This window comes from Emys orbicularis, chromosome 11, assembly GCF_028017835.1.
Source record: "Emys orbicularis isolate rEmyOrb1 chromosome 11, rEmyOrb1.hap1, whole genome shotgun sequence".
Lineage (NCBI taxonomy): Eukaryota > Metazoa > Chordata > Testudines > Emydidae > Emys > Emys orbicularis.
In genome coordinates, this window is record NC_088693.1 from 36759775 (window position 1) to 36787351 (window position 27577).

At 40.1% G+C, this 27577-nt stretch overlaps 1 protein-coding gene across 1 annotated transcript in view; it reads left to right on the forward strand.

Annotated features, from left to right (window-relative positions):
• XIRP2 (xin actin binding repeat containing 2) overlaps positions 1-27577 on the forward strand; it is a 144475-nt gene that overhangs the window by 51634 nt on the left and 65264 nt on the right. The window contains exon 2 of the mRNA XM_065413471.1: positions 25721-25874. Coding sequence (XP_065269543.1) covers positions 25721-25874 — 154 coding nt within the window. The remainder of the gene's footprint in view (positions 1-25720; positions 25875-27577) is intronic.

Consider the following 27577-nt stretch of genomic DNA (forward strand, 5'->3'; position numbering starts at 1 on the left):
TTGCTGTTGAGGGATAGAAGGAATAAAGACTCTTTTCCATTCTGCACCTCTCCTCCGTCCTAAGAGCTCCTCCTCATCTCATTGTAAGCCCTACCTTTTTATGGCTAACTTTTTCATGAGTCTTAGCTGTCAGCTCCACACTTCAGCTCCTTAAAGGGCCACAGCTGTCAGCCCTTCTCTCCAGGCCTGACACCAGAAGTAGTGACAATGGGATGGGTTGTTCTCCATTCAGCGAAGGGGTTTGCCCTTTCATAGTTCAGTTGAGAATGGGCAGGGGATATTCACCCCATCACAGCCACACAGCTTGTTATTTTTGACTGGTTAGTTACCACCATATTAATTATTGACTGGTTAGTTACCACCATATTAATTTTCAGCATTAAGTGTTTACTTGCCATTATACCAATTTGCTGTTCTGCACTTGCCTTCCTTACTATCAATCAGTCCTTCTTCAAACTCCCGTTTCCCCCTCATTCTTAGCACCTCTAACTTCTTACATTTTATCTTCTCCACTCCTCCCTCTGTTTTTCACCTTGACGTTGCTACTCATGCTATGAATCCATACTCCCTTCTGCAAGCATGAGCTCTAGCAGAAACATGTTTCTTTCTATCCCCTTTAGCCCCACTTCTACCTACCTACATATATACTTACCTCAACTTGGCCTTTTCCTCTGATGACTCCTCTTTATCTCTGGCAACATTGCTCTTAACCCATGCTGACCCTCTCCTCCATTTTCATTCTCTTGATCTCCATATCCCCTGGCTTCCTCATTTTATCCTTCCCTTCCACTGCTTCCTTTGGAGGTTCCACTCCATTTGAAAAACAAAAACAAACTCTCACAGTAATTAATGGCCATCATGGAGATCCCATCATTGCCTCAAACTTCACTCAGAAAAACTGTCTCCTCACCTTTCCCCCTAATTCCTCTCCTCTTCCTGTTATTGACATGATCACAAATCCTCCCCATCATCCCGGCTCATAGCTTCACTGCACAGCTAGGGAGTTGCCTTATCCTTCCGAGTCCTTCTTCACAAAATTTCAAAACTCGTTTCTTCTGCAAAGCCCTCAAAAACTAGCCAGTGTTAATGTTGACACCCACCCATTCAGAAAGCAAATGTTCTAAAGAGGGACCACCTTCTCTGTGTTTTCTGTTTAGTTTATAATATTCTATGGATAAAAATCATACCTTATTATGTCTTATAAAGAGCTGAGTGTACGGTTGGCACTTAAATAAAAACAACTGTGACACCTTCAACTGCTCTCTGTCTCTCTCTCTAGTATGGATCTTGTTACAGGAATGCTCTATGTCTATAGATAATAGCAGTTAGTTAATGGATATGATGCTCAGGATTATGTAGCATAGTTCCAGGCTTTTGTGGGACTAATAAAATATGTGCTCTTCAAATGGTTCCTGTGTGCTGCTATTTACATGGAGCTCTCAACAGATGTTATACACCATTACTGACTTTTCAGGTGTGAGAATCATCCTATTAATTTCAGTTTTGAGAATCATCCCAGATATGCCCACTGGCTCACGTTTTCCATAATTTAGTATATGTTTTAGCTCATCCTACACATTTCCCATCTTCCCTGTATGTGTGCACTTAAATCCATAATGCTCTTCTTTTTAAAAATTCTCATTAATAATAATCTGTTGCAGAATGTCTCAATTATTCTTTTTGGAAGTACAGGACATATTTTTTGAGTTAAGCAAAAGCTTATAGTTTTAAAATGAGAAGAAAAGTGATGACATGCAATTGTATTAGTTTTCACAGTTAGCAATACTGTAAAATGAGCTTCTTAAAAAAAAGCTTTCATAGAACAGGTCATTGTTTGTGTGATGATGGATAGATAAAGAAATAGCATGCCTGAGAGAATTGGCCTAGCCCAGATAAACTGTATATTAAGATAGGTATCTAAGAGAATGCGAAACTGTTATTTGTGGGTCAAATCCTACCCTAACATCTTCTGAGAGAGAAAAAGTAAAGAAAGAGAAAAAGAGTAAAAGGATACTGGAAAATGATTGTTTGGAGTGTTGTTGTAGCCATCTTGGTCCCAAGATATGGAAGTCACAGGGGAGTGAGGTAATATATTTTGTTGGACAAACTTGTATGAGGGATTCAACACAAGTTGTAGGTGACCACTTAAAATGAAGTGGGCAGTTAACACCTCTGCAGTGGTAGGACTACTAACCCTCCACTGGCCTAAGACTGCAGAGGTGTTCATAGCCCACCTCATTTTAAGAGGTCTTCTACATGCTTAACAATCTGTCCCACCCATTCTCTGCCAATGTGCTTGGGTAACTTTACTCCAAAACATATTTTAGAGAGGATAAAAATGTTATAATACAATAAAAAAGCAAGAATGCAAATACCTTCAAAAAACTCCATAATTATGGATATAGACAATGGACGACATTGGAAAAATAACAGGAGGGAGAGGCCAATACATTTTAAGGTCTTAAAAGTGCCTTAAGTGGTTCAGAGGGCCTCTGCATTGAAAATTTTTTTAGCCAGAGTGCGCAGAGAAATACATATGCTGCTAGAAATGTCCGTGAATTTACAGTTAAAAAAAAAATACAAACTAGCAACTTTTTTTCAACCCAGTACCAGCAATTAACAATAACACTGTTATTTGTAAACAGCACAGACAGTAAAATAACAGTCCTTAAATTTCCACTGTAAAGGTGAAAGTGTGGATTGTAAAATTATATCCTTAAAATGTCTCTCTAATATCCTGGGACCAACATGGCTACAACAACACTGCATAGTGCTAGAACAGGGCAGTATATTTGCAATAGTGCTGTTTAAATCTTTGTAGTGAAAATGTTTATTAATTTATTAACATTAAAATGTAAAAAGAAAAGATGATAAAACTTGTTTGGCTGAAATGTCAGGCATATTATCTATGAATAAAAGAAACAAGAAAAAAAGAAAATGGTCACTGATACTCCTGGTGATTGTCATCATATTTCAAAGCCTTTATTCTGCCATTCAATGCTTTTCACACTGCCTTAGGCTGTGATTTTGGAAAGAGTGTCTGACATTATTCTGCGCTACCAGACGCACTGGTTTCTACCATTTCCACTACTTCTGGAACTGGTCCCGAAAGTTCAAATACACCTTTTTTTGTTATAGTGCTGCACTGGGTACACCGGTGCAGCTGTGCTGCTGTAGTGCTTAGTGAAGACACTAGCTGTGCTGATGGGAGAGCTGCTCCTTCCTTTGACATAGCACTGTCTATGGTTGGTTGGTGTAATTACATTGCTCCGGGGTGTGCATTTTCCACACCCCCGAGTGACAGTTATACCAACATAAGTTTGTAGTATAGACCAGAGCTGAGAGTATAGCTGTTTCTACTTTGGACTTTTGTTGAAAGTTTCTGCTGTTACATACTGGCAGAGCTTTAGCCATGATTTATTTGGACTTTTAATACTGACTTAATATGAATTTTGTTAGAATTATATATTGTTTGGTTTATATTTGATTTAAAACAGTGGAGTAGTATTTACTTCTAGAGATTCTTCCATTTTGGGATGCCATTTAAATTTTATCTTAACTGGGCATTATAGTTGATGAGGTGGTTCAATTAAAAAAAAAAAAAGACCAACTTTCCCATCCTTAGGCCCTGTTTTTCAATTATGTTAGCTCACTCGAGTTAGCTTCACGTGATTGAAAAACCTTGTTAAGACACATGCTAACACCTCTGAAGCTGGGTGAGTTGGGCATTGTCTATACTGCAAAGTTTTGTCAACAAAAGGCAGATTTTGTCAACAAAACAGTGGATGCATACACACTGCGTTGCGACTTTTGGTGGCAAAAATACCTTGTTTTGACGATAAAATAAAACCACCCTGATGAGAGACATAAGGCTTTTTGCACAAAATTTTTTGTCAACAAAGTCCAGTGTAGTCACCACGCTTGATTTTATCGCTTTAATTGGCCTCCAGGAGGTGTCCCACAATGCCCATCCTGACCCTTCTGGTCAGCACTTTGAACTCCACTGCCCTGCAGCCAGGTAAACAACCATCCGCCCCTCCCCCTGAGAAGCCCTGGGAATTTTTGAAATTCCATTTCCTGTTTGCTCGGCATGGAGAGGTCTCATCACATCTACCCAGGAGACCATGGCAGGTTATCACAGCAAACACTCTCCTGCTTGGACCACTGTGGAGCTGTTGGAGCTGCTCAGTATATGGGGGAGAAGAGGCTGTGCAGTCCCAGCTGCACTTCAGCCGTAGGAATTTTGATACCTATGGGCAGATTTCTCGAGGCTTGTGCGAACAGGGCTATGATCGGGACACGCTGCAGTGCAGAGCGAAGATAAAGAAGCTGAGGCTGGCATACCATAAGGCAAGGGAGGCAAACTGTCGCTCCGGTGCTGCACTTAAGACCTGCCGGTTCTATAAGGAGCTGGATGCTACCCTCAGTGGTGACCCCACCCACCGCCAAGAGCCCTGTGGATACTTCGGCAGGCCTGGAGGTAGTGGAAAGAGGACCTAACCCGGAGGGCAAAGTCATTGATGAAGAGGTGCAGTTAGATGACGATGTGGAGCTCCTGGCTGGGTCGCGCGGGGGGGCAGGCAGCCAGGAACTGTTCACCACTCCGGAGGTGTCGAGCCAGTCTCAGCAGTTGCTCTCCGGCGATCAAGAAGCAGGAGAGGAGATGCCAACACTCATCATGCTGTGGGTGTTCGCAGAGATGTGTGCTTGCCAATCATCAGTGAAAAAGTGATGGTTATGTTACAAAAGCTGTATTTTACTGAAATGTTTCAATGCTGTGCATGAACTTAACAATCATGCTTCTGTGCATGATTCCTTCTGCTTCGGCAGATGTGGCCTTCAGGAACACCCCCCACACACTGGCCAAGCATCTGTGCCAAATAAGAAAGTGCCCAAGACGGAGGAAAGAAGACAGGTTCCGGGAGGTATTGCACTTCTCCAATGCAGAGAAAAGGGAACGTAAGGAGTAGAGGGAAGCTGAAAGGCAGGACAGAAAAGAAAATCAGGAGTTTGTTAAGGACGCTATTGAGCGGATGATTAAAGTCATGGAGAAGCAAACACAGATGCTGAAGTCCTTAATAATGCTGCAGACTGAGCAGATCAGTGCACGCCCTCCCCTGCAGCACATTCAGAACTCTTTTCCATGCCCCCAAACTGACCGCACAGTCCTTTCCGCTTTCTGGGATTTCTCTGTTTCCCCTTCACTCCACCCCCTCAGACAACTTTCAGAATGATAGCTGGACCTACACACAGCTCTGAAAGTCTGCCCTTCCTGGTACCGCCTTTCCCACCCAGCATCTTGGTGTGTGTGTGTGTGTGTGTGCGCGCGTATGTTGTTTCTTGTGCAATAAAAGCAACGTTTTTGAATAGTAACTCATCTTTATTTGTTTCCTACAAATTGAGATAGCAGGAACTACCAATACATACACAGGCAGTTTAATCATTTGCTTACTGGAATGTAAGGCCCCAAATCTCACCATTGCTTCCTTGGAAAACTACACGTAATGTAACATTGCAGCACCAATCACAGAAATATACATTACTGGTTCTCATTTTCAAAGTGTTGCCTCAAAGCCTCCCTGATTTGAATTGGCCCCCTCTGAGCCCCTCTGATAGCCCTGGTATCTGGCTGCTCAAAATCAGCAGCCAAGCGGTCTGCCTCAACACTCCAGCCCTGAGCAAATCTTTCACCCTTAGCTTCACAAAGATTATGCAATGTACATAATGGGAATATTATCCTCACTGAGGTCTAACCTGCAATAAATCACCAGTGCACCTTTAATCTGCCAAAGGCACATTCCACTGTCATCTGGCACCTACAGAGCCTGTTGAACCTCTCCTTACTGCTGTCCAAGTTTCCTGTGTAAGGTTTCACGAGCCACGGCTGTAAGGGGTAAACCGGGTCTCCTAGGGTCACTATGGGCATTTCAACATCCCCCACTGTAATCTTCTGGTCTGGAAAGGAAGTCACGACTTGTAGCTTTCTATACAAGCCAATGTACCTGAAGATGCATGTGTCATGCACCTTCCCAGACCACCCCGCATTGATGTGCGTGAAACGCCCATGGTGATCCACAAGCGACTGCAACACCATGGAGAAGTACCCCTTCCTATTGTTGTACTCCATCACGGTGGTCCGGTGCCAAAATTGGAATATGTGTGCCATCTATTGCCCCTCCACAGTTAGGGAAACTCATTTCTGCAAAGCCGTCCACTACTTCATGCACATTTCCCAGAGTCACGGTCCTTCGTAGCAGGATGTGATTAATTGCCCTGCACACTTGCATTAATGCAGCCGCAGTGGTTGACTTCCCGACTCCAAATTGATTCCTGACCGACCAGTAGCAGTATGGAGTCGCCAGCTTCCACACTACTGATAGGGCAGCTCTCATTCTGATGTCCTTGTGCCACAGTGCTGGAGCGAGCTCCGCACACAGTTCCAGGAAGCTGGCTTTCCGCATCCAAAAGTTCTGTAGCCACTGCTCGTCAACTCACACCTGCATGACAATATGATCCCACCATTCAGTGCTTGTTTCCCGAGCCAAAAAACGACGGTCCCACCCTCAGCAGCTGTTCTGTGAATGCCAAAATCAATCTAAAGTTGGCTCCTATCATATCACACAGCATGTCAAGCAACTGGGAGGCTTCTTCAGTTAGGAACTTCGCAATGAACTGCACTGCCATCCATGATGTCTTCATGACAGTTATCAGAGCATAGGAGAGCAGTGCAGGATCCATCCCTTCTCACAAAGATACCGGGGTGCACAGCAATCAAGGGACATTGAAAAATGCCATGAAAGAAAGCCGGAAGCCCATGGAATGCTGGGACAGAAAGCAATGCATCATGGAACATTGAACCCTGTCCCAAGATGCGCCGTGATCCGCTCTGCCTTCCCACAAGACCTAGCAGCAGAAGGTGTCGAGCTGGACTGTGCGATAGGTACTCACAGTGCACTGCTCACACTGTCGATGCTAGTGCCCCAAGTGTGGACACACTCTGCTGACAGAGGGAGTGAGTGTGAACATGCAATATCGATTTTTATTATAGCACTTTTTGCGTCTCAACATAATTTTTGTTGACAAAACTTTGTAGTGTAGACAAGGCCTTAGTTGTACTGTAGCTTGGCTTCTCTCCAATATGATTGAACAACACATTCTTTTTGCCCATCAAAACTTATCCCTAGAGATGATCCCTCCAGGTCATGGTTTAGGCTCATTTCCATGTAATGTGAGGAGTTTGCACTGATGCTGCATGTGCTACATGTTTTGTGTATAAAAAGAGGAATGCACTGTCCAAAGTTGTTGATCCAGCAGCAGCACAAAACTCATTATCCAACAGCATCTAACTGCTGTGCTGTTGGAGATTAGCATGTTGTAATCAGCTGGCTACAGAGGTTATGCATTATACTGAATGGAATCTAAATTGCCCAACTATGTCATAGGCCCCATACTGCTAACAAAGGAGAATTCTCCTTTAGCTCAGGTAGTTGGGGTCTTTGCATTTGAAACAGCAGGACCTGGGGCCCATCCTTAATGTCACAGTGAAGTTCCATTTGTCAATGGGGTATGGTAAATAAATGGGGGTTTTGCCAATTAAGGGCAGGTACCTGCCTGAGTTGCATTGAAATCAATAGGTTTAGTGTGCATTTGAAAGCAGAATTTGGCCCCAATGTGTCTTTACAATGAACAGCCCCATTCTGACTTGGCAATTGCTCTCATTTTTGTCAAAGTGACTCTAGTCTAATTCGGATGATATTTTTCAGGGGCCCCAGACTGCTGCTGTCTGCATCCATCAACTTCTCACAACCTCTAAATTACCATATAGGCAATCATTAATTGCTGAAAAGGTAGATGTCTCTGGGAACCAGGTCTGGGGACAAGCTCCAAGAAGCCACTGTGTTTTAAAAAAGCCTCCTGAGCAATTTTGGCTCAGTGAAATGGTGCATTGCAGAGAATCAACTGAGAATGCTGGGGTTTGCCTCAGTGTTTTTCCTTACTAGATTCAAAGAGTTTATGCAGCAGGTGTTATTAGCACTCCTCTGTAATAGACCATTTAGGGGGCTTGCAGTCAGTCTTAATAATGCCCTCAGCTTTCCAGCAGATGGTTGACATGATTCTCTGCAGTCACTGCTTTATAAATTGCGCTGGGATGAGTTTCCATCATATTTTAATTAACAAACGTGAAACACATCAGAAGCCGGCTTTTATCATGTTGACATTTCCAGGCTTCTGATGTGTTTTTTCAAACAGGGTTTTTTCAAACAGGCCAGTGTTAATGTCTTTCTACTGGTTTTTTGTTTTGTTTTTACACATTTCACTAAGGTTGGTGATATTTTCAGGTTGTCCAGCTCCAGAGTTAACTTCAAATCACTCTTACACATTCTTCAATTCAGCATTCTGTTGCTTTGGCCTGGTCCACACTAACCCCCCACTTCGGACTAAGGTACGCAAATTCAGCTACGTTAATAACGTAGCTGAATTCGAAGTACCTTAGTCCGAACTTACCGCGGGTACAGACGCTGCAGGCAGGCTCCCCCGTCGATGCCGCGTACTCCTCTCGCCGAGCTGGAGTACCGGCGTCGACGGCGAGCACTTCCGGGATCAATCTGGGATTGATTTATCGCGTCTAGACAAGACGCGATAAATCGATCCCAGAACATCGATTGCCTGCTGCCGGACCCCGAGGTAAGTGTAGACGTACCCTCTGAATTAAAATGTGAAGTGCCAGAGCCAGCCTGATCAGTGGTGGTTGTAGAAAGCCCTCCTTACTCAAAAATGAAATGACTAGGTTTTGCTAATAGAAAGCATTCTGTAAAGGTATGACATAAACCCAACTCTTAACCTGACGTGCCCCAAATATATAGAGACCCATCAATCCTTATCTAAACATCCAGAAGGATGACAGAAGGACAAGAAGAGGCAGTGTCATAACTGAAGCAAGGTTAAGAATGTACTGAAAATATCTTGTAAATAAAGAGTGAGGCAGTGAAATGTTACGACCAGGAAAACTTTCACTCTATGTTATGGTCCTATTTCTACCCCCAGGGATATTTGAAAGCCTATTATATAGTTCAATGTATACACTTAATTAGTGTAGGTAGAGAAAGGGATTTCTCATCTAGATTTCTTAAAATGGACTTAACATGTGTGATATTAGTGAATTTAGGAGGTAACAGTCCAGAAAAGTACTTTAAGCATGTACATAACTAAGTATGTTCACATCACATTCACTTCAGTAATACTCCTTGTGTGCTTAAAATTACACAGACAATTAAGAGCTTGCTGGATCAAGCTTGCATATTTGTTTAAGCAACCAATCAGATTTTCAAACATTCAACCATACTGTCTCCTTCTTGTTTTTGCATCTCCTTCCTTCCTCATTTATCCATCTATTATTCCCCCTTTTTGATTAGTCTTTTTTTCTCTCTCATTGAATATATGCTCACACATACTCTTATTGACACATTAAGCCACACCTCACTGTGGGAGTGGAAGCAATCCAATCTCCAGAATGGGAACTCCAGAAGCTATTAAGTTTCATGGAAGCACAAGAACTCCTGCAGGGCCGGGAGACAGTGTTGCAAACTTTGTGGACATTTGATGTTTTTCTTATAGCACCAGCTGCTGGAATCCATTTAGTACCTGAGAATCTCACCTTTCTTTAAAAACAAAACAAAACAAAAAAAACATTTCTAGCCTTGTGGCTATGGAGAAAAGCCTGAAAATGTGAACCCTAAAAATTCCAACACCAGAAAGCAAATAAAAAGAACGCCACATTTATTATTTTTAAATCCCATGATTTTCAAGTCAGTGTCATGATTTTGGGGGGGCCAGACTCCTGATTTTTGAATGCTTGGGGTGGGCAATACTGGGGACAGCCAATTATATATCCCAATGTATCATTTTTGGGAAGAGGGCAGCATGGTGGGGTGTGCCATGGTCTTCCCACCACAGGATCCAAGTATTACCAAAGTGTTAGGCAGGAGCAATTATTAACACTCAGGGAGTACACGCATTATAGTTGTTCATTGTTCCTGCACAAGGGTGTCAAGGGAGTGAGGTTCTTTATTGTTACAGTGAAGAAGCTACATAGCGAAAAGTTCTTGGATTTTGTAGCTGTAAATGAAGGGTACCATGACACAGTCGTGTGCTTTGAGCATTATATAAACTACAGTAGGCTTTCTTAATTGTTGTATTTAGAATGCAATCCCCACATTTTTCATTTCAAAAGTTTTACAGAAACCCTTTTGTGAGCCTGTAACCACTCCAGTGCTACAATGCAACTCAAAGTAATGGTCTTCCTATACAGAGCATTGGCCTGAATCACCATGTAATGGAACAGAATGCATAGGAAAACAGGAAGAGAGATAAAAGAGTGTGGTGTTTCACCAGTATAGTCTCTAGATGTGTAGAAAAATATGACTCTTTGGCTTGTACTTTCTGAGGTACTATAAAAACAGGATAAGGCATATCTAACTAGGATTTTTTTTTAAGTTTACATATTTATTTGTGTTGGAAAGGCCTCTAATGCTTCTATTAGTATCACTGCTGATGGTCATCTCTGGAAATGTCTTTTTGGTTTAAGCTCTAAATCCTGAGTGCAGTACGGTAGGTCTGTAGACTTTTTCAGAAGTATCTTCAACTGTATCTTCAAAGGCAATTAAAAAGATTAAATGTTTTGTACATTAAGAACTGTTGCTTACAGTCTAATCAATATGGTGACACCAGGTCTTCCCTTCTCTCCTGATCTAAGATAATTCAGTGTATTCAGGAAAGACAGTAGTAATTTGGTAAATAGTTCTGTTCTATTTAAAGCTTCTTGTATTCTGGCTTACTGACCTTTAGATTAGCACAAGACTAGATAGTCAACAAAAAATGCACTATATAAATGAAAGCGTAGTCACTGAGTAGGCTAATAAAATGGGAATCTTTATTTTGGCATATTCGGAATGTGATGACTATATATCTTTGAAATTTGGCATTCATATGCTTTATTCTTTAAAGCATCCAGAGGATACTGAATATATGTTAGCAGTAGCCTTGGAAGGATTAGATTATTAATTGGTAAATGCTGGTAAACATTTATTTCACTATACACACACTAACTGACTAAAAGTATTTCCATCAATAATAATCCAAAATTTACAGATAGGCAAAGTAAGAAAAATGCTGCTTGAGAATTTATTAGAGTCCCACCATAATGTATATGAAAGGGTTTGTAATGCTGGTGTTAGTGGAGCTGGAGCAGGAGCTCCATTGAGGTACTTTTAACTTTTTGCTCTCAATATCTACTGTCATTAAATAATTATTGGAGAGGGTCACACATAATTTCCCACAACTGTGAAAATCTAAATCAGTGAAAATTGAAAAAAATGCTTAAAAATTAACACTGATATTATCCATCAAAATTATTTAAAAAAAAAATCAAATTCTGCCAAGTCTAGTTATCAGAAACTAACTGTCCTAATCATGTATGTGATATCATGGCTGCTCTGTACATCTGCACCTAGGTGTTCTGTCCTAGCTAGCGAGCTAGCTCTCAATAAATTGTGGTCCAAAAAGTGGAACAGAGTCAGCTTATTTGCACAGTCATTGTTCCATGTAAGCAGCTGTCCCCATTAAAAGATAACATTTTGCACAGACACATACACAGAATCACAATGAGCTTAACATGAAATAAAGCAAGGCACTAAATAATAAAGAATAAAAAATGATACTCCCTGAATTTTATCTTTATTTCTTTCACTTTTAATTTTTACTTGGGAACTTTTGTAAGAATTACATACCTATTTAGCACTTAATTAAGCACCACTTGGCACTAGCCCAGTGCTCTCTCATTAAGGGGAATTTATGCTAATTCTATCCTAATTAAGCAGCTGTCTTTACTAGTCACTATCATTAGGCTAAGGAGTTATCTGGGGAGACATCCCAATAAAGCAGCCCTCCTGGTTAAGGTTGTCCCGATTAAAAGGAGTTTATGGTAACTGTAATATATTTCAGTAACTTTCCACACAACAGTAAATAATGTATTCTCCGAGGGTCTGAGCCAGGTTCCAGCACCTCAGCTACCTTCTGGAGAAATGTGCAATGGGGAAGGGGGAGGAATCCATCCCAGCTAAGAAGCGGCACTGCAGCTGTTCCACAGAGGCAACTTGAGACATTGGACTTAAGTAGCCTAGAGAGTGCCCTTATGTGGCCTCTCTGTGGAAGGTAGAGGGAATAAGAGGCGTTGGCATTGTCAGATAACTGGGATACTGCTACATAAGAGGCTTCTCTAAAGCAGAGCTCTATGGCTATGCTGAGTATGCACTTCCTCTGCCTCAAATCTGGTCCTCACTGTACACTGGAATCATACCAATTTCACTGCACAGTGTCCCTCCATTGAGGAAGAGGTGGGAGCTTGATTTGCCTGGTAAGGGCCTTACAGAAAATATGGCTGTGGATAATTAATTGTGCAATGTAATGACAAAAATATAAAATCAACTATGAAGATGAGGAGAAGTCAGTTTGAACATCTGATGGAGAAATAATACTGCACCACAGTTTAATTATATTTTACAAACAGTTCCATTAATAATCCCCAAAAATGTCTGTGCAACAATAGAGAAAACATATCTGCATTTATTCGGCAACATTCCCTGCTCCCTACACACACACACAAATCACAAGATTGAAATTAACAAAACAATTTGCAACAGTAAACACAGGTCTCAAACTACTTACGTTGAAATTGAAGTAAATTGCATTCAATCTGCCATAACTAAATACTCTGTGGAGCTAGGATAACAAATTCCTGTCATAGTATAAAATAGGAAAAGAATAGTACTAAAACTATTAATACAGGGGACTAGTTATTGAAGTCTTTAAAAGTCAAAAACACTGAATCCAAGAATATTGCAATCTTGAAAAATAAGGACTGTAGCTCACTGCAAAGCAAAGTCTGAGATTCAAAGAAGCTTACACATGGGGAAACTCAACAAGCAAATGTTACAATAGGATAAATGGATTCTAGGTAGAAACCTCAGATTTTCAGCCTTATTTGACAAAGGTGCTTTTCTGAACATTTAGGAACAACAAAACAAAATTAGATAATAATGTTGACTGGCATTGTCTGCTCTTAAAGACTGTCTATAATCGATTTTGGCGACAAATCTCACTGAAATACAGAAGACTTCCCCAGAATCAATATTAAAAAAAAGCAACAACAACAACAAAACAGGCAAAAAGACAATACATCTTTGAAGCTTGATGTCTAACGTCCTATTACACCAAACTTTCAAAATAGCCATTTACATAAAGTTTATGTGGCAAAAATAATTTCTAGCACACACATGAAAACTGGAACAAATTCTTGGAGAAGAGCTACTTTATAAGTTAATGAGTGTTAAAGCAAATGCAAATCAAAATCTTACATAGTTTATGTTGCACAGACACATACAAGCAAGAGTAAGAAATAACAATAAATGTTGTAATTGCTTAGATGTTATTGGTAACTACAAACAAATGTACTGGGAATGCAAAAGGATTAATTCATTTTGGTCTCAGAAGTGTCAACAATAATAATTGAAAACTCATTATGTTTTCAACTTTTGGTTTGTACTAAAATTAAATGAATTAAAGGAATGCCTAAAGCATCATTCGATGGGACCTCTGTTAGCCTAATGATTGCTGAAAGGATAATTCTGTGGCAGTCTGACCCTGAGTCTGCTCTAATTTATGCCAGGAACTCTCTGGCCCTCATTTCTCCCCTGGTCTTGCACAGAGCACAACCTGGGGTATTTCTTCGTTTGTTACCCTCCTCCCCCTTCCCCATGTCTGCATTCAAAACGTGTCAATATCACACTTCAGATATAATGGCCAAATCCTCAACTTGCTTAAACCAGTGTAGCTTCCATTGAATTCAGTGGAATTTACACCAGATGAGAACCTGGTTCTGTATGTTTTGATTGTTCAACAAAAAAAGAAAAGGAAAAGAAAAAGAAAAAGAAAAAGAAAAATGAATATTTTCCTAATTGTATGTTTCTTCACAAACTGTCCATCTGCTAAAATTAACGTGCACTATATCCAAGATTTCCTATCAAGTTCACTTCTGTTGGATAATAAAGGCAGCACTCTTTTTCTAGTCACTAATGTGAAAATACATCTGATGATTAGGGGGTTTTTTTTCCTGAAGAGATTTATCAGATACCCATAGTAACAGGACATCGATAGCCTCTACAATCTAATCAGTCATTTTATTTTAATGCTGACACACCATGCTAGAAATCCTTCAGATACTCTTCAAGCAAATACTACCATAATTTAGAAAGTTGGACAAATTGTTATACAAGAATGAATTTCCAGAAAGCATTGACTGTTATGTACAGGGAAGAACACTCAAATATAGAATGCAAAAAAGCAAGATGTATCAAGAAATAAAGGACAAGACTCATATTTAGGATAATGCTTGCTGGCGTATTGGGAGGGAAGAAGCATTTTATTAAAGATGAACAATGGCACAATTATTGTTGCTTTCTAACGGTTTACAAGCTTTAAGAATATACATTCAATGTTTCCCCACATAGTTTGTCAAAATTCACGGTGAATATTATATGAATTTATTATATGTTCTTACTCTGAAAATGACTTTTAAAACTGAAGGTAAATTGTGTTGTGTTGCATTGCAAAATATGTTAATTTTTTCCTTAAACAAAAAAGACAAAAACCTTTCCCAGAAAATACTTTCTAATTAGGGTTAATCACCATGGGCCAGATTATGTCACTTCTTACTCACAGCGAGGAGCTTATCTGTAGAGTTCCGTTGATTTGAATCATATAGAATCATAGGACTGGAAGGGACCTTGAGAGGTCATCTAGTCCAGGTCCCCTGCACTTATGGCAGGACTAAGTATTATCTAGATCATCCCTGACAGGTGTTTGTCTAACCTACTCTTTAAAATCTCCAGTGGTGGAGATCCCACAACCCCTCTAAGCAATTTATTCCAGAGCTTAACCACCATGACAGGAAGTTTTTCCTAATGTCCAACCTAAACCGCCCTTGCTGCAATTTAAGCCCATTGCTTCTTGTCCTATCCTCAGAGATGAAGAAGAACAATTTTTCTCCCTCCTCCTTGTAACAACTTTTTATGTACTTGAAAACTGTTGTCATGTCCCCTCTCAGTCTTCTCTTTTCCAGAATAAACAAACCCATTTTCTTTCAATCTTTCTTCATAGGTCATGTTTTCTAGACCTTTAATCATTTTGTAGCTCTTCTCTGGACTTTCTCCAATGTGTCCACATCTTTCCTGAAATGTGGCGCCCAGAACTGGACACAATACTCCAGCTGAGGCCTAATCAGAGTGGAGTAGACCAGAAGAATTAATTCTCATGTCTTGCTTACAACACTCCTGCCAATACATCCCAGAATTATGTTAGGTTTTTTGCAACAGTGTTACACTGCTGACTCATATTTAGCTTGTGGTCCACTATGACCCCCAGGTTCCTTTCCAGAATACTGCCTTCCTAGGCAGTCATTTCCCATTTTGTATGTGTGCAATTGATTGTTCCTTCCTAAGTGGAATACTTTGCATTTGTCCTTATTTAATTTTATCCTGTTTACTTCAGATCATTTTGAATTATAATCCTATCCTCCAAAGCACTTGCAACCCTACCCAGATGGCTATTGTTCGCAAACTTTATAAATGTACTCACTATGTGTAGAATAGGACTGCTCACACATTAAGGTAATACTAAGTAAGATAGCAAAAAGATGTCCTGTATTTGAGCAAGAGAAAAGAAAAAATAATATAATGAATGCAATACATTTGAAAGTTCAACTACTGCATCTTAAACCAATTTAACCATCTAATATTTCATCGATTTTAAAAGGATTTAGTCCTAATTGGGAGAGAAGCAGTTATGATAGTTGCAAATTGCAAATTTGCAAAAAACAAAAAAAGCCCACCCAACAAGTGGGTGGTTTTGTGTGTGTGTGTGTGTGTGTGTGTGTGTGTGTGTGTGTGTGTGTGTGTTATCAGTAAATGGGCTTGTGATAACTTGCAATAAAGACTGCAGGGTTTGGCCATCTCAGGTTAATGCTGTTCACGTTTTACTTGTGTACTGTAGTGCTATAGATTTATGAAGTACTGTAGTACTGGAGTCCTTTCTCCAAAGAACTTGGTAAGATACAGAACAAAGACAGATTGGGAGATTTTCTTTATATCTGGAATGCTTAAACATGCCCTTTGTTTTCCAGTTGGATAATACACAGTAATTAAAACTGGGTTACAAGCCATGTAATTAGAAAAATAGTATTTTGATATAGTATACGATTCCTTTTCCATTCTTTCTTTTCTCTGTGAGAGTTTATTTTCTTGTTTGATTTCTTTGTTATTGATTATGTTTAGTTCCTGCTAGAAGCTAGCAGAAAAGGGAGGTCAAAATTGAAAGTAAATGAATAGATTCCTGTAGTAACGTACTTAACTTCATACAAGAATTGAAAATGTTTACTGGTTGTTTATATTTCATAAGCCTATCACACAAAAATCCATTGGGCACAAAACAAATTAGCATATGCACCTAAAATTAAGGCCATAAAAAGAGAAAAGTCAACGGGGGGGTTGAGGTCACACACGGGAAGATATAAATGGGCCCCAATCCAACATTGCTAGTGTCAAGGCTGATTCCCCACTCTGGCACTTCGAGTGCAGAAGGTCGGGGTCTGCAAGGATTCTAACAATTAATACGTGCCACTCCAGGTTTGTATTAAACTCCCAAGGTTACAGCTTTTCTCTGACCTTGGATGGGTAGATGCTGCTACCACCCAAGTGCAGAACCCCTTTGAGAGCCTAGGAAGGCTCACTTGGGAATTCCTTACTGTGGGGTACCCTTAAGCCCTTTCACACACACCCCTCCGGGGAAGAGCTGAGAAAGAAAGAAAAAAGAAATTAGCTGTTGCCATCAGCTAAATAAAAAAAAAAGTGCACAAACTTCTTAAGACACAAAAATCCAATTCTGTTCTTAAAAAAGGTAAAAGAAAATACATCTGGGAACTCAGGCTATTGCTAGATATTAAAAGAGCAAATACAAGGATTAAGCACCAAGAATAGCTTTCTTGAGGTGCAGCTTAAAGGTTACAAGCAAAACAAAAACGCCTGGGATTAGCACAGAGGAATCCACAAGCCATAAAGAAATAAAAGGGATAAACTTAATCTCGTCTTCCTAGACATTTCCTGATCTACTTACATATCTGGGGTTTTAAATGAGTAGTTTGTAGGTATTATATTGATGATTTTTTCATACCTGGCCAAAGCTTCTTACAGCATAGCTGCTCTGTCCGCCTCCCTCTGGGAGAACAACAGACAGACAGACAAAAGGGAAGTTGTTTTTCAATTTTAAAAAAGTTCTAGCCTTCCCATTGGCTTTTTTGGCCAGGTGCCCATGACTTCCTTTACCTATGCTTAGCAGTGAGACTTTTTAACCCTTTATAGGTAGAGCAATTAGAGAATAGCTACTAAGAGGGATTTTATAGCTAACTGGCTGGCTGGCTGGCTGGCTGTCCATAAAAGGGAGCTATCCCCCTCCCCTTCATTTATCACAGCTAGTAAGCTTAATTGCTTTGCTGGATCAGAGTCTTGGTGACCACTGTAAAAAGTCTATTAAGTACAATGACTATTTTAGAAATCACCTTTATGCGGAAGTTCATTGCTTTTGTTGATTTAGATTAGAATCTTAATGTTGTTTCTGTGTCTTTTATTTTAATATACATTATTCTTATTTTTTTAAATCATTTACTGCTATTTGGTTTCATGAGCAAAATAAGACAATATATAGAAACTTAGCTGCATTTTTATTTAACATAACTGAATCTCAGCATTTCACTAATTTACTTGCCTTAGAGTGTTTTGTATAATAATTTGCAATTTGGTTGTAAAAGAACACAGGACATTTAAGTCATGGGAAGGCTTTTGTATATAATAATATGGTGCTAATTGGTACTACAGTTCCTGTGGAATTTTCCCTTCAAGATGTCAGCCAACTTTATCATAAGAACTAAATAAAGTTACAAGATAGTTCTGGTAAGTCAGTATATATATATATACTGTATATATATATACAGTATATATATATATGTTCGTTTGTTGTTGTAATTCAAAATGCTGTTTAATAAGGCTGAACAGGCAATGATCAGTTGTAGAAGTCTCCCTCAGGAAATGGTAGCATCTTTAGCATCTTTATTATTTGAGACTTTTAAAATTAGACTGGAGAAAAAAACTCAAAAATGTACTCTGAGAAGCTGTCCTACTTTGGCAACTGGATTCACTAAATGACCTAGACTGTGTTTCACTTTTGATATCATAAAGAACCTTTATGCATTTTGACTGAAAGTTGGCCTTTCTTCAGAAATACCCTTGCTCATATGCCTGATAGATGGCCTGAAGGGGCAGAATTAAGGGTGGGTTTTAGGCTGATAAAGAGGTAGTTTGACTTTTACCCCTCCACTGAGCTGCCATGTTACTTCTTTGGATTATTCCTAGTGAGAAACTACAGCATGTACTTTCCTTGGCTTTGGTCAATTGAAGTACTAGTCTAAGGTCTTGATGCTCCCCTTGATCCACACAGCAAGCTATCATTGTTTCTGTGTTTTGCCAGGAAGATTGGTTCCTTGGGGATTCTGTTTTTATCTTCATATTGTACTGAAATTTTCATTACTAGTCAAATATTTTATACCTTCTGAAGGGAAACAGTGAATCCACCACATTTGCAGCCCCTCTGCTCTTTAACTGTCTCATTATCTTGGAGTCTACATCCAGGTGCCATTGCTGATGCTAAGACCTTTTCCACTGCTTTCATCAGGAATGCCCCAATATATGTGCATCAGCCCACTTCCCTGATATATGCAATTCCTTCTTTAAAATATGTGTACAAGAGACAGTCAGAATGTGTTACAAGCAAGGGTGTATTTGATCTTTCCAAAGAAGTGGTGGCTAGCCCAAACGGATTAGCTGGTAGCAATTTGCAAACTGTCCTGCTTCCCATGGCAGGGTGATCATATTTACAAAATGAAAAACTGGGACACTGTGCTTCAGAGAAGGTGGGGGCTGAGGCAGAGAAGTGTTTTGGTAGGAAATACATAAAATTGGTAAGGAAGTGGGAAGAAAGAAGGGGTCCCTCTCCCCTTCTCCTCCTCCTACCCATTTCATAATGGGAAAGTGGAATACTTGACAGCACAGGGCCAGGTAGGAGAAATCATCATGTATCCCTCAGTGATCCATTTGTTGTTTTCTCCTAGTTCCAACCTCTTCCCCTCTAATCTAGCTCTTATCCTACCATCCGCCTCTACCATGTCTCCACCACTCACACACACTCACACATTATCAGTTTACCCGCACCTTCCATTATTAGTTAACTCCATTCCTTGGTGCACTCAACCGAGCTCCCACTTAGGAACAAATAAAACTTATCTCCCAGGTTAACAGCTAGGGTTGCCAATGTTGGTTGGATGTATTCCTGGAGATTTCATCACATGACATAATCTTTAATTAAAGATTAATCTTTAATTCCTGGAGACTCCAGGCCAATTCTAGAGGGTTGGAAACCCTATTAATAGACCTTTCTTTTTCTCTTTACCGCCCAAGAACTCAGAGCCATTTTCCTCAGCTCTGACTCCTCTCCCACCAGATACTCCAGGCTCAGAATACTCCTCTTCCATACACACACACACACACAGTCCTCCAGGCTGTGAACTTTGCCCCTCCTACCTGATATGCACCTCTAAGCAGAGAACTTAGTTCAGAAAGCTTCCTGTTTGTTGCTGTGTATGGAAAAGCAGGAGCAGAGGCAGCAGATGCATGTGATCTGAAACAGCTCCACAAAATCCTGTATGCCTTGCCATCCCTTTGCCTCTCATCCTTGTACTTGAGGGAGCATGTGCCAATTGCCCTATGCCTCACTAGAGCTAATCCCATCGAAGCCTTTGTCCCCGTTTGCTCTTTGCTGCTTACAGTCCATGTGCTGCAGGGCCAGGAGTCCCTCAATGACAGGTGGTACCTGGACTCTGCAGGTAACCAGCCACGCTATGCAGTTGTGACATTTTTGATGGGGCTTAGTTTCACCGGCCCCTGCTCCAAACTTTATTGTGTGTCAAATAAGCTGTGCCTTTGGCTCACTACTTCTTGGTTTCCTTTTCTTACAATAAAGCAAAAAACAGACTAAGTTCAGGATGGTACAAAACAGAATGAATTATAACAAATGTATGTACCACTTGCAGATGACACACAAAGAAAATGTACAGTTTTTTCTTTTTTAAAGTAAGTCTTAGAAACTTGGAACTTCATCATTCCCTTAAAACCACAGATTCTTATTTGACATTAAAAGCCTGATGTCCAAAAGCGCACACGGCCAGATTTTCAAGAGCTCCACACCCACAAACACCAGGGACCAGAGGTTCAAAATTACTCAGAACCCAGAAGCTCCCATTGTGACCTAAGTTCACTCTAAGCTGTACGGCCACGCAGCAGTCTATTAAGCGCCGCGCAGGCTCTCAGGCTGCAGCGGGGAGAAATTCCTCTCCCTGCTGGCCCCAGCCCAGCCCCAGGCCCGCTGCGCCGGCCTGGCCCTGCCACGACTGGGAGAGAGGCGCTCCTCCCCTGGTCCCAACCCAGCCCCGGACAAGGCGCCTCTCACAGGCCCCAACCCAGACCTGCCACGGCCGGTGGAGAGGCACCCCTTCCCTGGCCCCAACCTAACCCTGACCCGGACTGGACTCGGACATGGCCAGGGGAGAGGCATCTATCCTGCAGCCCCAGCCCTGGAGCTGCTGCAGTGGGGAGAGGTGCCTCTCCCCACCAGTCCAGGTGCTGCTGTGAGAAGAGAGAGCTGCGGGGAGTCCTCTCTCCCGGCCGTAGCCCTGGGGCAGCCTGCACCTCAAACCCGTCATCCCTGACCCCACCCCAGAGCCCGCACCCCTAGCCGGAGTGCTCAACCCCCATGCACCACAACCCTCTGCCCCAGCCCTGAGTCCCCTCTCCCACTCCAAACCCTTCGGCCCCACCCCCGCCACATTAATTTTGTTATGTGCACCAATACGGAGGTGATGTGTCACACATCACCTCCGTATTGGTGCACATAACAAAATTCATTCCGCACATGTGTGGGAAAAATTAGAGGGAACACTGAGTGTGACACTAATGGCCAGATTTTAAAAAATGTTGAGAACCCTGTCTGCTGAGGTCTTCTGAAAGTCTGGTCACTTGTTTAGGTGCCTAAATGGCAGCTAAACTATTTTGAAAATCTGGCCCCAATTGTCGGTCCTTAGCTCTTATGAAAATCTGACCCTAGCTGACAGAGCAATATTGATGAGCATTTTAAGTGTGATGGGATCCTGGGGGTGCAGCCTGGGACTGTGGGACCAGTATGCTCCTTTCTCTCTCCAGCCTGGGCTGTTTCTCACAATGCCTTGCTAGTGACCAGCAGCAAACCCCTCCAGGCGCTGTTACCACTCTGCACAACAGCATGTGGAGCCCCACACCCAGCTATACTGCATGAATGCTCCCAGAGCCACTCATGAATCACACAGAGAAAGGCACCATAGCCAAAAAACCCCAGCTCCCAGCCCTGTATCTTAGTAATATACCGTCTTGCATTGCCCAAGATGAGTAGTGCAAATTTATTAATTGGTTCACCACTTCATCAATGGAAAGTCGATATACACCAGCCTTTGCAAAATCTGAGCAGATTTGCCACACACTTCATACAAACTCACTGGTAAAGATAAAACACATTTATTGACTACAAAAGATAGATTTTTAAGTGATATTAAGTGATAGGCAACATGTCAGAGTTAGTTACCAAAATAAAATAAAATAATATAAAATATAAGCATGCAGTCTAAATTCTCAACCCTATTAGACTGGGCAACATCTAGATCAAGCAATTTTTCTCACCCCACTGGATATTGCTGTTCATAGTACACAGATTTCACCCTTGAAATCTGGGCCAGTCCCCTCAGCTGGAATCTTCAGAGTGTCCTTGTTGCTTGCAGCATAGGTGGGTGAAGGAGGAAGGCCAAGCATGGGCCCCCTGTGTTCGGTTTTATACCCTCAGTCCTTGTGCTTGGAAAACATAAGTCCAGGCATGTCTGGGTGGGCATTGCTGAGTCTCCAGGCAAGGTTGAGCAATTCCACCTCATACAGGTGAGTCATTGAATTGTAGCTCCCTTGCTGAACAATGGTTGTTGATGGGTTGTTTAACACCCCACCCAGGTGTTGGTTACTTTCCTTGCTGTTGCCTGTGTGGAGCTAATATCTGGCTAATTCCCCAACTTACAGCATGTTTTAGTGACGACCATACAACACAATTCTCATAACTTCGTATGCATTAATGTTATACATATATGGATAGAGAAATGACATTCAGCAGATCATAACCTTTCCCCTGATACCTTACAAGGCATGCTTTATATGTAAGATCACAATTATATAAAAATGAGGAATATGGGGTTACAGGATGCTCCCCCAAGGTATAGAATGTCACACCATGATACTATTAAAGCAAGAAAAAGACCTAGATCTATATATGGTTCTCATTTGGGTGCCCTGAAATCTTGCCCAGTCACCACTCGTTTTGATATGCTTAAAGAATGTGTAATTTATGTTTTGGTTTTTTTTAAAAAAAGCAGACCCCCTTGATTCCCTATCTGTTTATATGATGCTATCTTTCCCCGCTACTCAGCTAGTTTTTACACTGTATAATTTACCTCCATACCAGATATTTTGTTTTGGGATAACAATGCCGGTATGGGAGTGGTCATTGCCTGAACTCTGCCTCCAGGCCATGGGTCACTTAAAAAAAATCATACTTTGAGTTTTCCGAGGGTTTTAAATCCTCCTGGTACCTAAAGATGATGATAGAATATCACTATTATGTACTCCCATCTGATTCAGATTAAAGACTTTTAAAAGCCCATCACTGATTTACCTGAAATATATATGAAATCAAATTATATATATGTGTGTGTGTGTGTGTATATACATATATATATATATATATATATCTCCACACATACACACACACCTGTTTTTAAATTTTAATTTGTCTTTTTCCTTGTGGCCTTGTCAGCTGGTTTTGGTTCTAAAACATGTCCTATTTAGCCATGATTCTGAGAGCTCACAGTTGCCTTATTTGCATAAAAATAAAGACAAAAGTTGTCTAGAGTACAAAAAAAAAATCCTTTGCAAGGCAACACCTTAAGCTCATTAACGCATCAGTTTAAAATATGCTAGTACAGATTAGTTTTAAAAGGTTTGGCCATTAGAGATTCTCCTTTGCTACTTATAGGGTCAATTCAAACTGGTTGAAATATTTTAATACAAGTCTTCTTTTCATTACAATTGTTTTAAGAGTGGATTTAGTCTGCTACTAATAATATAACAATGAAATACTTCAGGGCCCTGTTGAAGAAAATTAAAAAGTATTTAGCAAATTACAGGATCTTATTCTGTGCTTGAAAGATGTACAGTATTTTCTTTCCAAATAAGGAAAATCAACTGTGCAAATGTACGACATACAGTAGCAGTAAGTACCTTCATCTCATCAGGGATTACATTGTAGGTTTTCAGATCAATCAACTCCAGTACTCTTTTAGGTTCAAAGGTGAATCAAATGAAAATAGAGTCTAAGGGCCTGATTCTCATTTATACTAATGCCACAGTACCTCACTTTGGCAATGTAAGAGGTCCTTAAGTTGTGTGTAAATATAATTTACACCCATTTTAAGTCTCCTTTGCATTGCTGAAGGGTTGTGAAGCAGTCTTAGCATACTTGAGAATCAGGCCCTAAAAGAACAAGGGACAGCAAGACATATTGATAGACTAACCTGACTTGATAAAACCACTAGGACTTCCAAAGCTACCAACAGGAGTTTGCTAAGGACCTAAATACCACCAGTGGATGGATTCTTCATGAACTTGGCTTTTTGCTTAGAAAATAATTGTATGGGTAAGCTCAAAATTCTTATGTGAACTCGGTTACTAGAGTTCCTGCTCCATTGCTACTCACCCTCCTATCAGATTAGTTAGCATGACCCTTATAGATGCAAAAATGCATATGATTGTTGTGAAGTGCTTCTCATCCCCCAGGGTAACCAGATAGCAAGTGTGAAAAATCGGGATGGGGGGTAATAGGCGCCTATATAAGACAAAGCCCCGAATATTGGGACTGTCCCTATAACATCGGGACATCTGGCCACCCTACTCTTCCCCTCCTCCAAATTTCCACTTTATTAGGTCTTAATGGGTTGGTTCTACGATAGGTCTCAACCAGGCCTGCATTTTTAGAGGAGCAATTTTGTTTCTGTTGACAACTGTAATTGTAATTTTGTACCTAGAGTTCATTATGGATACAAAAATGGAGGCTCTGTCTGAAAATCAGGCACCACATCTTTTGAACAGTGCTTTGCAATATACAAGGTTTTATATGTGTGTATGTTTCACCCTGTAATTTGTCATTTAGTATTCTGTAAACACTCTTAGATAATAAAGTAATACTACAAAGAGTGGAAGGTACCAAAAACAAATTTTATTTCTTTAAATGTTGTGATTAAGTATATTCAAATATTTCACAACACTGAAAAAGTGTTGAGTAATTCTTGCTCTAATTTACATTCTCTTCACAAAATTTGCCAAATAGCCGTTTATCAAAAGAGCTTTGTCTTTTAAGATGACAGATATGAGAAAATATAATATGGAAAAGTTATATACTGTAATAAGTGTGTTTGAAAAGCTATGAGCTGTTATATTCCATTTTCACATAGCTCTAGTTACAGTATATTTAAAAAGCAATAAATGTCACAAGTGACTTGTTTGTCATGTCTCTGCTTTATAGTTGTTTGGAAAATGTACCCTCTTTATACACAGACTAGGAAAATGCTCTCAGCTTACAGGGATCTTTCAGCCTATTCCATTGAAATATAAAGTAAATTTTTACTCACTTACTTAATTTAAAGGCTTTGTCCAAAGCTTTAGATCCAATGTGTCCAAGATGGTGAACAGGTTTGTACTAAGTGGCACATCATGTGGGGGAACAAACAGCATGCCAAAGCATCCAATCTGGTGACACTGTAGCTTTGGTTTAGAAACTGTTTACTCATTTTGTTTCAAAGCACTGTAGACATTTTTTGTGGTGATAACTGTAATAATTACAAAGATGGAACTGAGGTCCATTGTGATTAATAAAATCCAGTTGAAATATCATAACGGTTAACATTATATTAAAAATCAAATTGTTGACTAATACACACACTCTATACGTCTGCTCTGACCCATCTTTTAATGTTTATATATGTTATATACCAGTTAATGAAATTCCCTTTGTCCACTTTACTTTGAACAAATATACATCTTATGTGAGCAAGTGGTGTCTTTTATTGTGACACTTATAACCGCAGTTTCTCTTTCTTGGGGAGGAGGGGATGTGGAGGAACCATGAAAGAAATGCCAAATGAGAACAGCAAGCTATTGCCAGGCATCATCGTTGAAATGTAAACTAAGCAGCAGCCATGCATTTGTAGCTCTCTGCAAAGTTATAAGAGATTTACCCTGTAGCATATTGGAAAACATCACTCATGTAATGGAATCCCCTTGCCGCCCCCCCCCCCGCCTCCTCACACCCTCCTCCCCCAGAAAACCACATCTGTTTCCTACTGATAGCTTTTAACACACATCGCGGTAATGTCTTCTAACAGGAAGTAGAAATTGAGAGAAGTTTGTATTCACCAACATTTAAGAATCAGCCTGGGAGCCATTCCATCATTTCTGTGAAAGATTCAGACGCGAAAGGTGGGAAAACATTTTTTGACAAGATGTCATCTGAAAATGGTCAGAACAACAGCTCTGAAGGTTAGCATAACACTTTGATCTGATTTCTTGCTTTTGTATCTTGTACAGAACAAGTAAGATAAAGAATGTGTGTGTGTGTGTGTGTATGTGTGTGTTTTAAAAGTAAAACAAAACTGATGATACAGTATATGGTTCTGTTTTTAAGAAAACGGCATAGGGTGCACTAAAACATAAATTTAGTTGACATCTACATTTTTCAAGTTGGGATTTTATTTGTAAAGTAGCTGTGCGCAATATGAGGTTATTGGCACTATTGCAAAAAAAACCTCAACACACATAACTATCTCTGTTTTCCCCCCAAAGATAGTGCTGTTACAATAGAAAAAACAGTGCATTAATTTCTTCATGCAAAAAGTACAGACATTTTTAGAACAATGCACTTGATCATCAAAGTGGACAAAGGAGAATCATAGTTGTATAATCAAAGCTGCACATAAGAAAAGAATTGGATGTTTTTATCAACTGCAAAAAAAAAAAAAAAAAAAAAAAGAGGCTTTCCATCTTTTCTTTTTCAGATGATTACCCTAAATGTGTTTAATGATTTTAGGATAAAATATGACAGAATCATGTCAATTTTTAGGAATATGTTATATAATTTTGATTTATTAATGTTTTGTAAATGTCATTCAAATGTTAATAGCTCATATGCCTGAGATTGCACTGTTACCATAATTTTCAATAATTATATCGCCACAAAATACAGTACTTTGTTAAAAATACAGACACAATTAATCATTTCTGAAGAGGCAATAACTGGATTGTACATTTTGGTAATTTGGATTTAGCAGTGTGTTTGTTAAAAATAATGCTTAATAATGATAATAATAATTAAGCCCCATTGCACTTCTCTCTGTGTGTAAATTGCCCACACCTTCAGCTTGCTACTCAAGTTGACCCTAACAATAAAGAAATTTTAAAAAATTAGAAATGAAGAAAAACAATATATCCCATCTCCTCGCTCCCTGCAATGATACATCTTTAACCACAGTTTAGTGTAATACTTATTCAGTACAGAAGAGACCAATTCCACATGACACCCAGGAACCAAATTCAGCTCTCTGTTCCACACATACAATAATAATGAGACAATCAGAGCGACTATCAAATGGGATAAGAACCTTTGGATCAGGAATTAGATGATAAAGTATGTTAATGCATCAGTTCTGGAGAGTTCAGGGCAAATCCTGGTTCAGAACGCATCTGAAAATTACTTTGATGGTCTCAATCTCATCCCCAGATTTTCACATGATATCATGACAATACTACACAATTTGGCCTAATGTTTGCTAAAGAGAGAGGTCCAGTACTAGAACAGCAAAGTTGTTGTGACTTGCAGGTCATAGTTATATTACACTGCTGCTATTAATTCCTTACTATCATGAGCATAAAATACTTCTATATAATTTAAAATGGAGATGGGCCTGAGGTGTTAAAACTGGATTGAGATCAAGATTCGTATTCAAACTTTTCCCAAATTCAGGGTAGTTCATACTCAGATTTTGGTTTGGGTTCATGATAGAGATAAACCAGAGCTGGGAAGCTTGGATCTGGATTTGGATCTGAAATGTTTCAAAATTTGTTCTTGAGGAGGGTCAAATCCAGGATCTTGGTTAGGAAAACCTACTCCTGGTAGGTTTTCTGCCACTAGAGGCCTGTGTACACAAAGCGTACAGAGGCAAAGGCTGGTGTAAACTTGAGCTGAA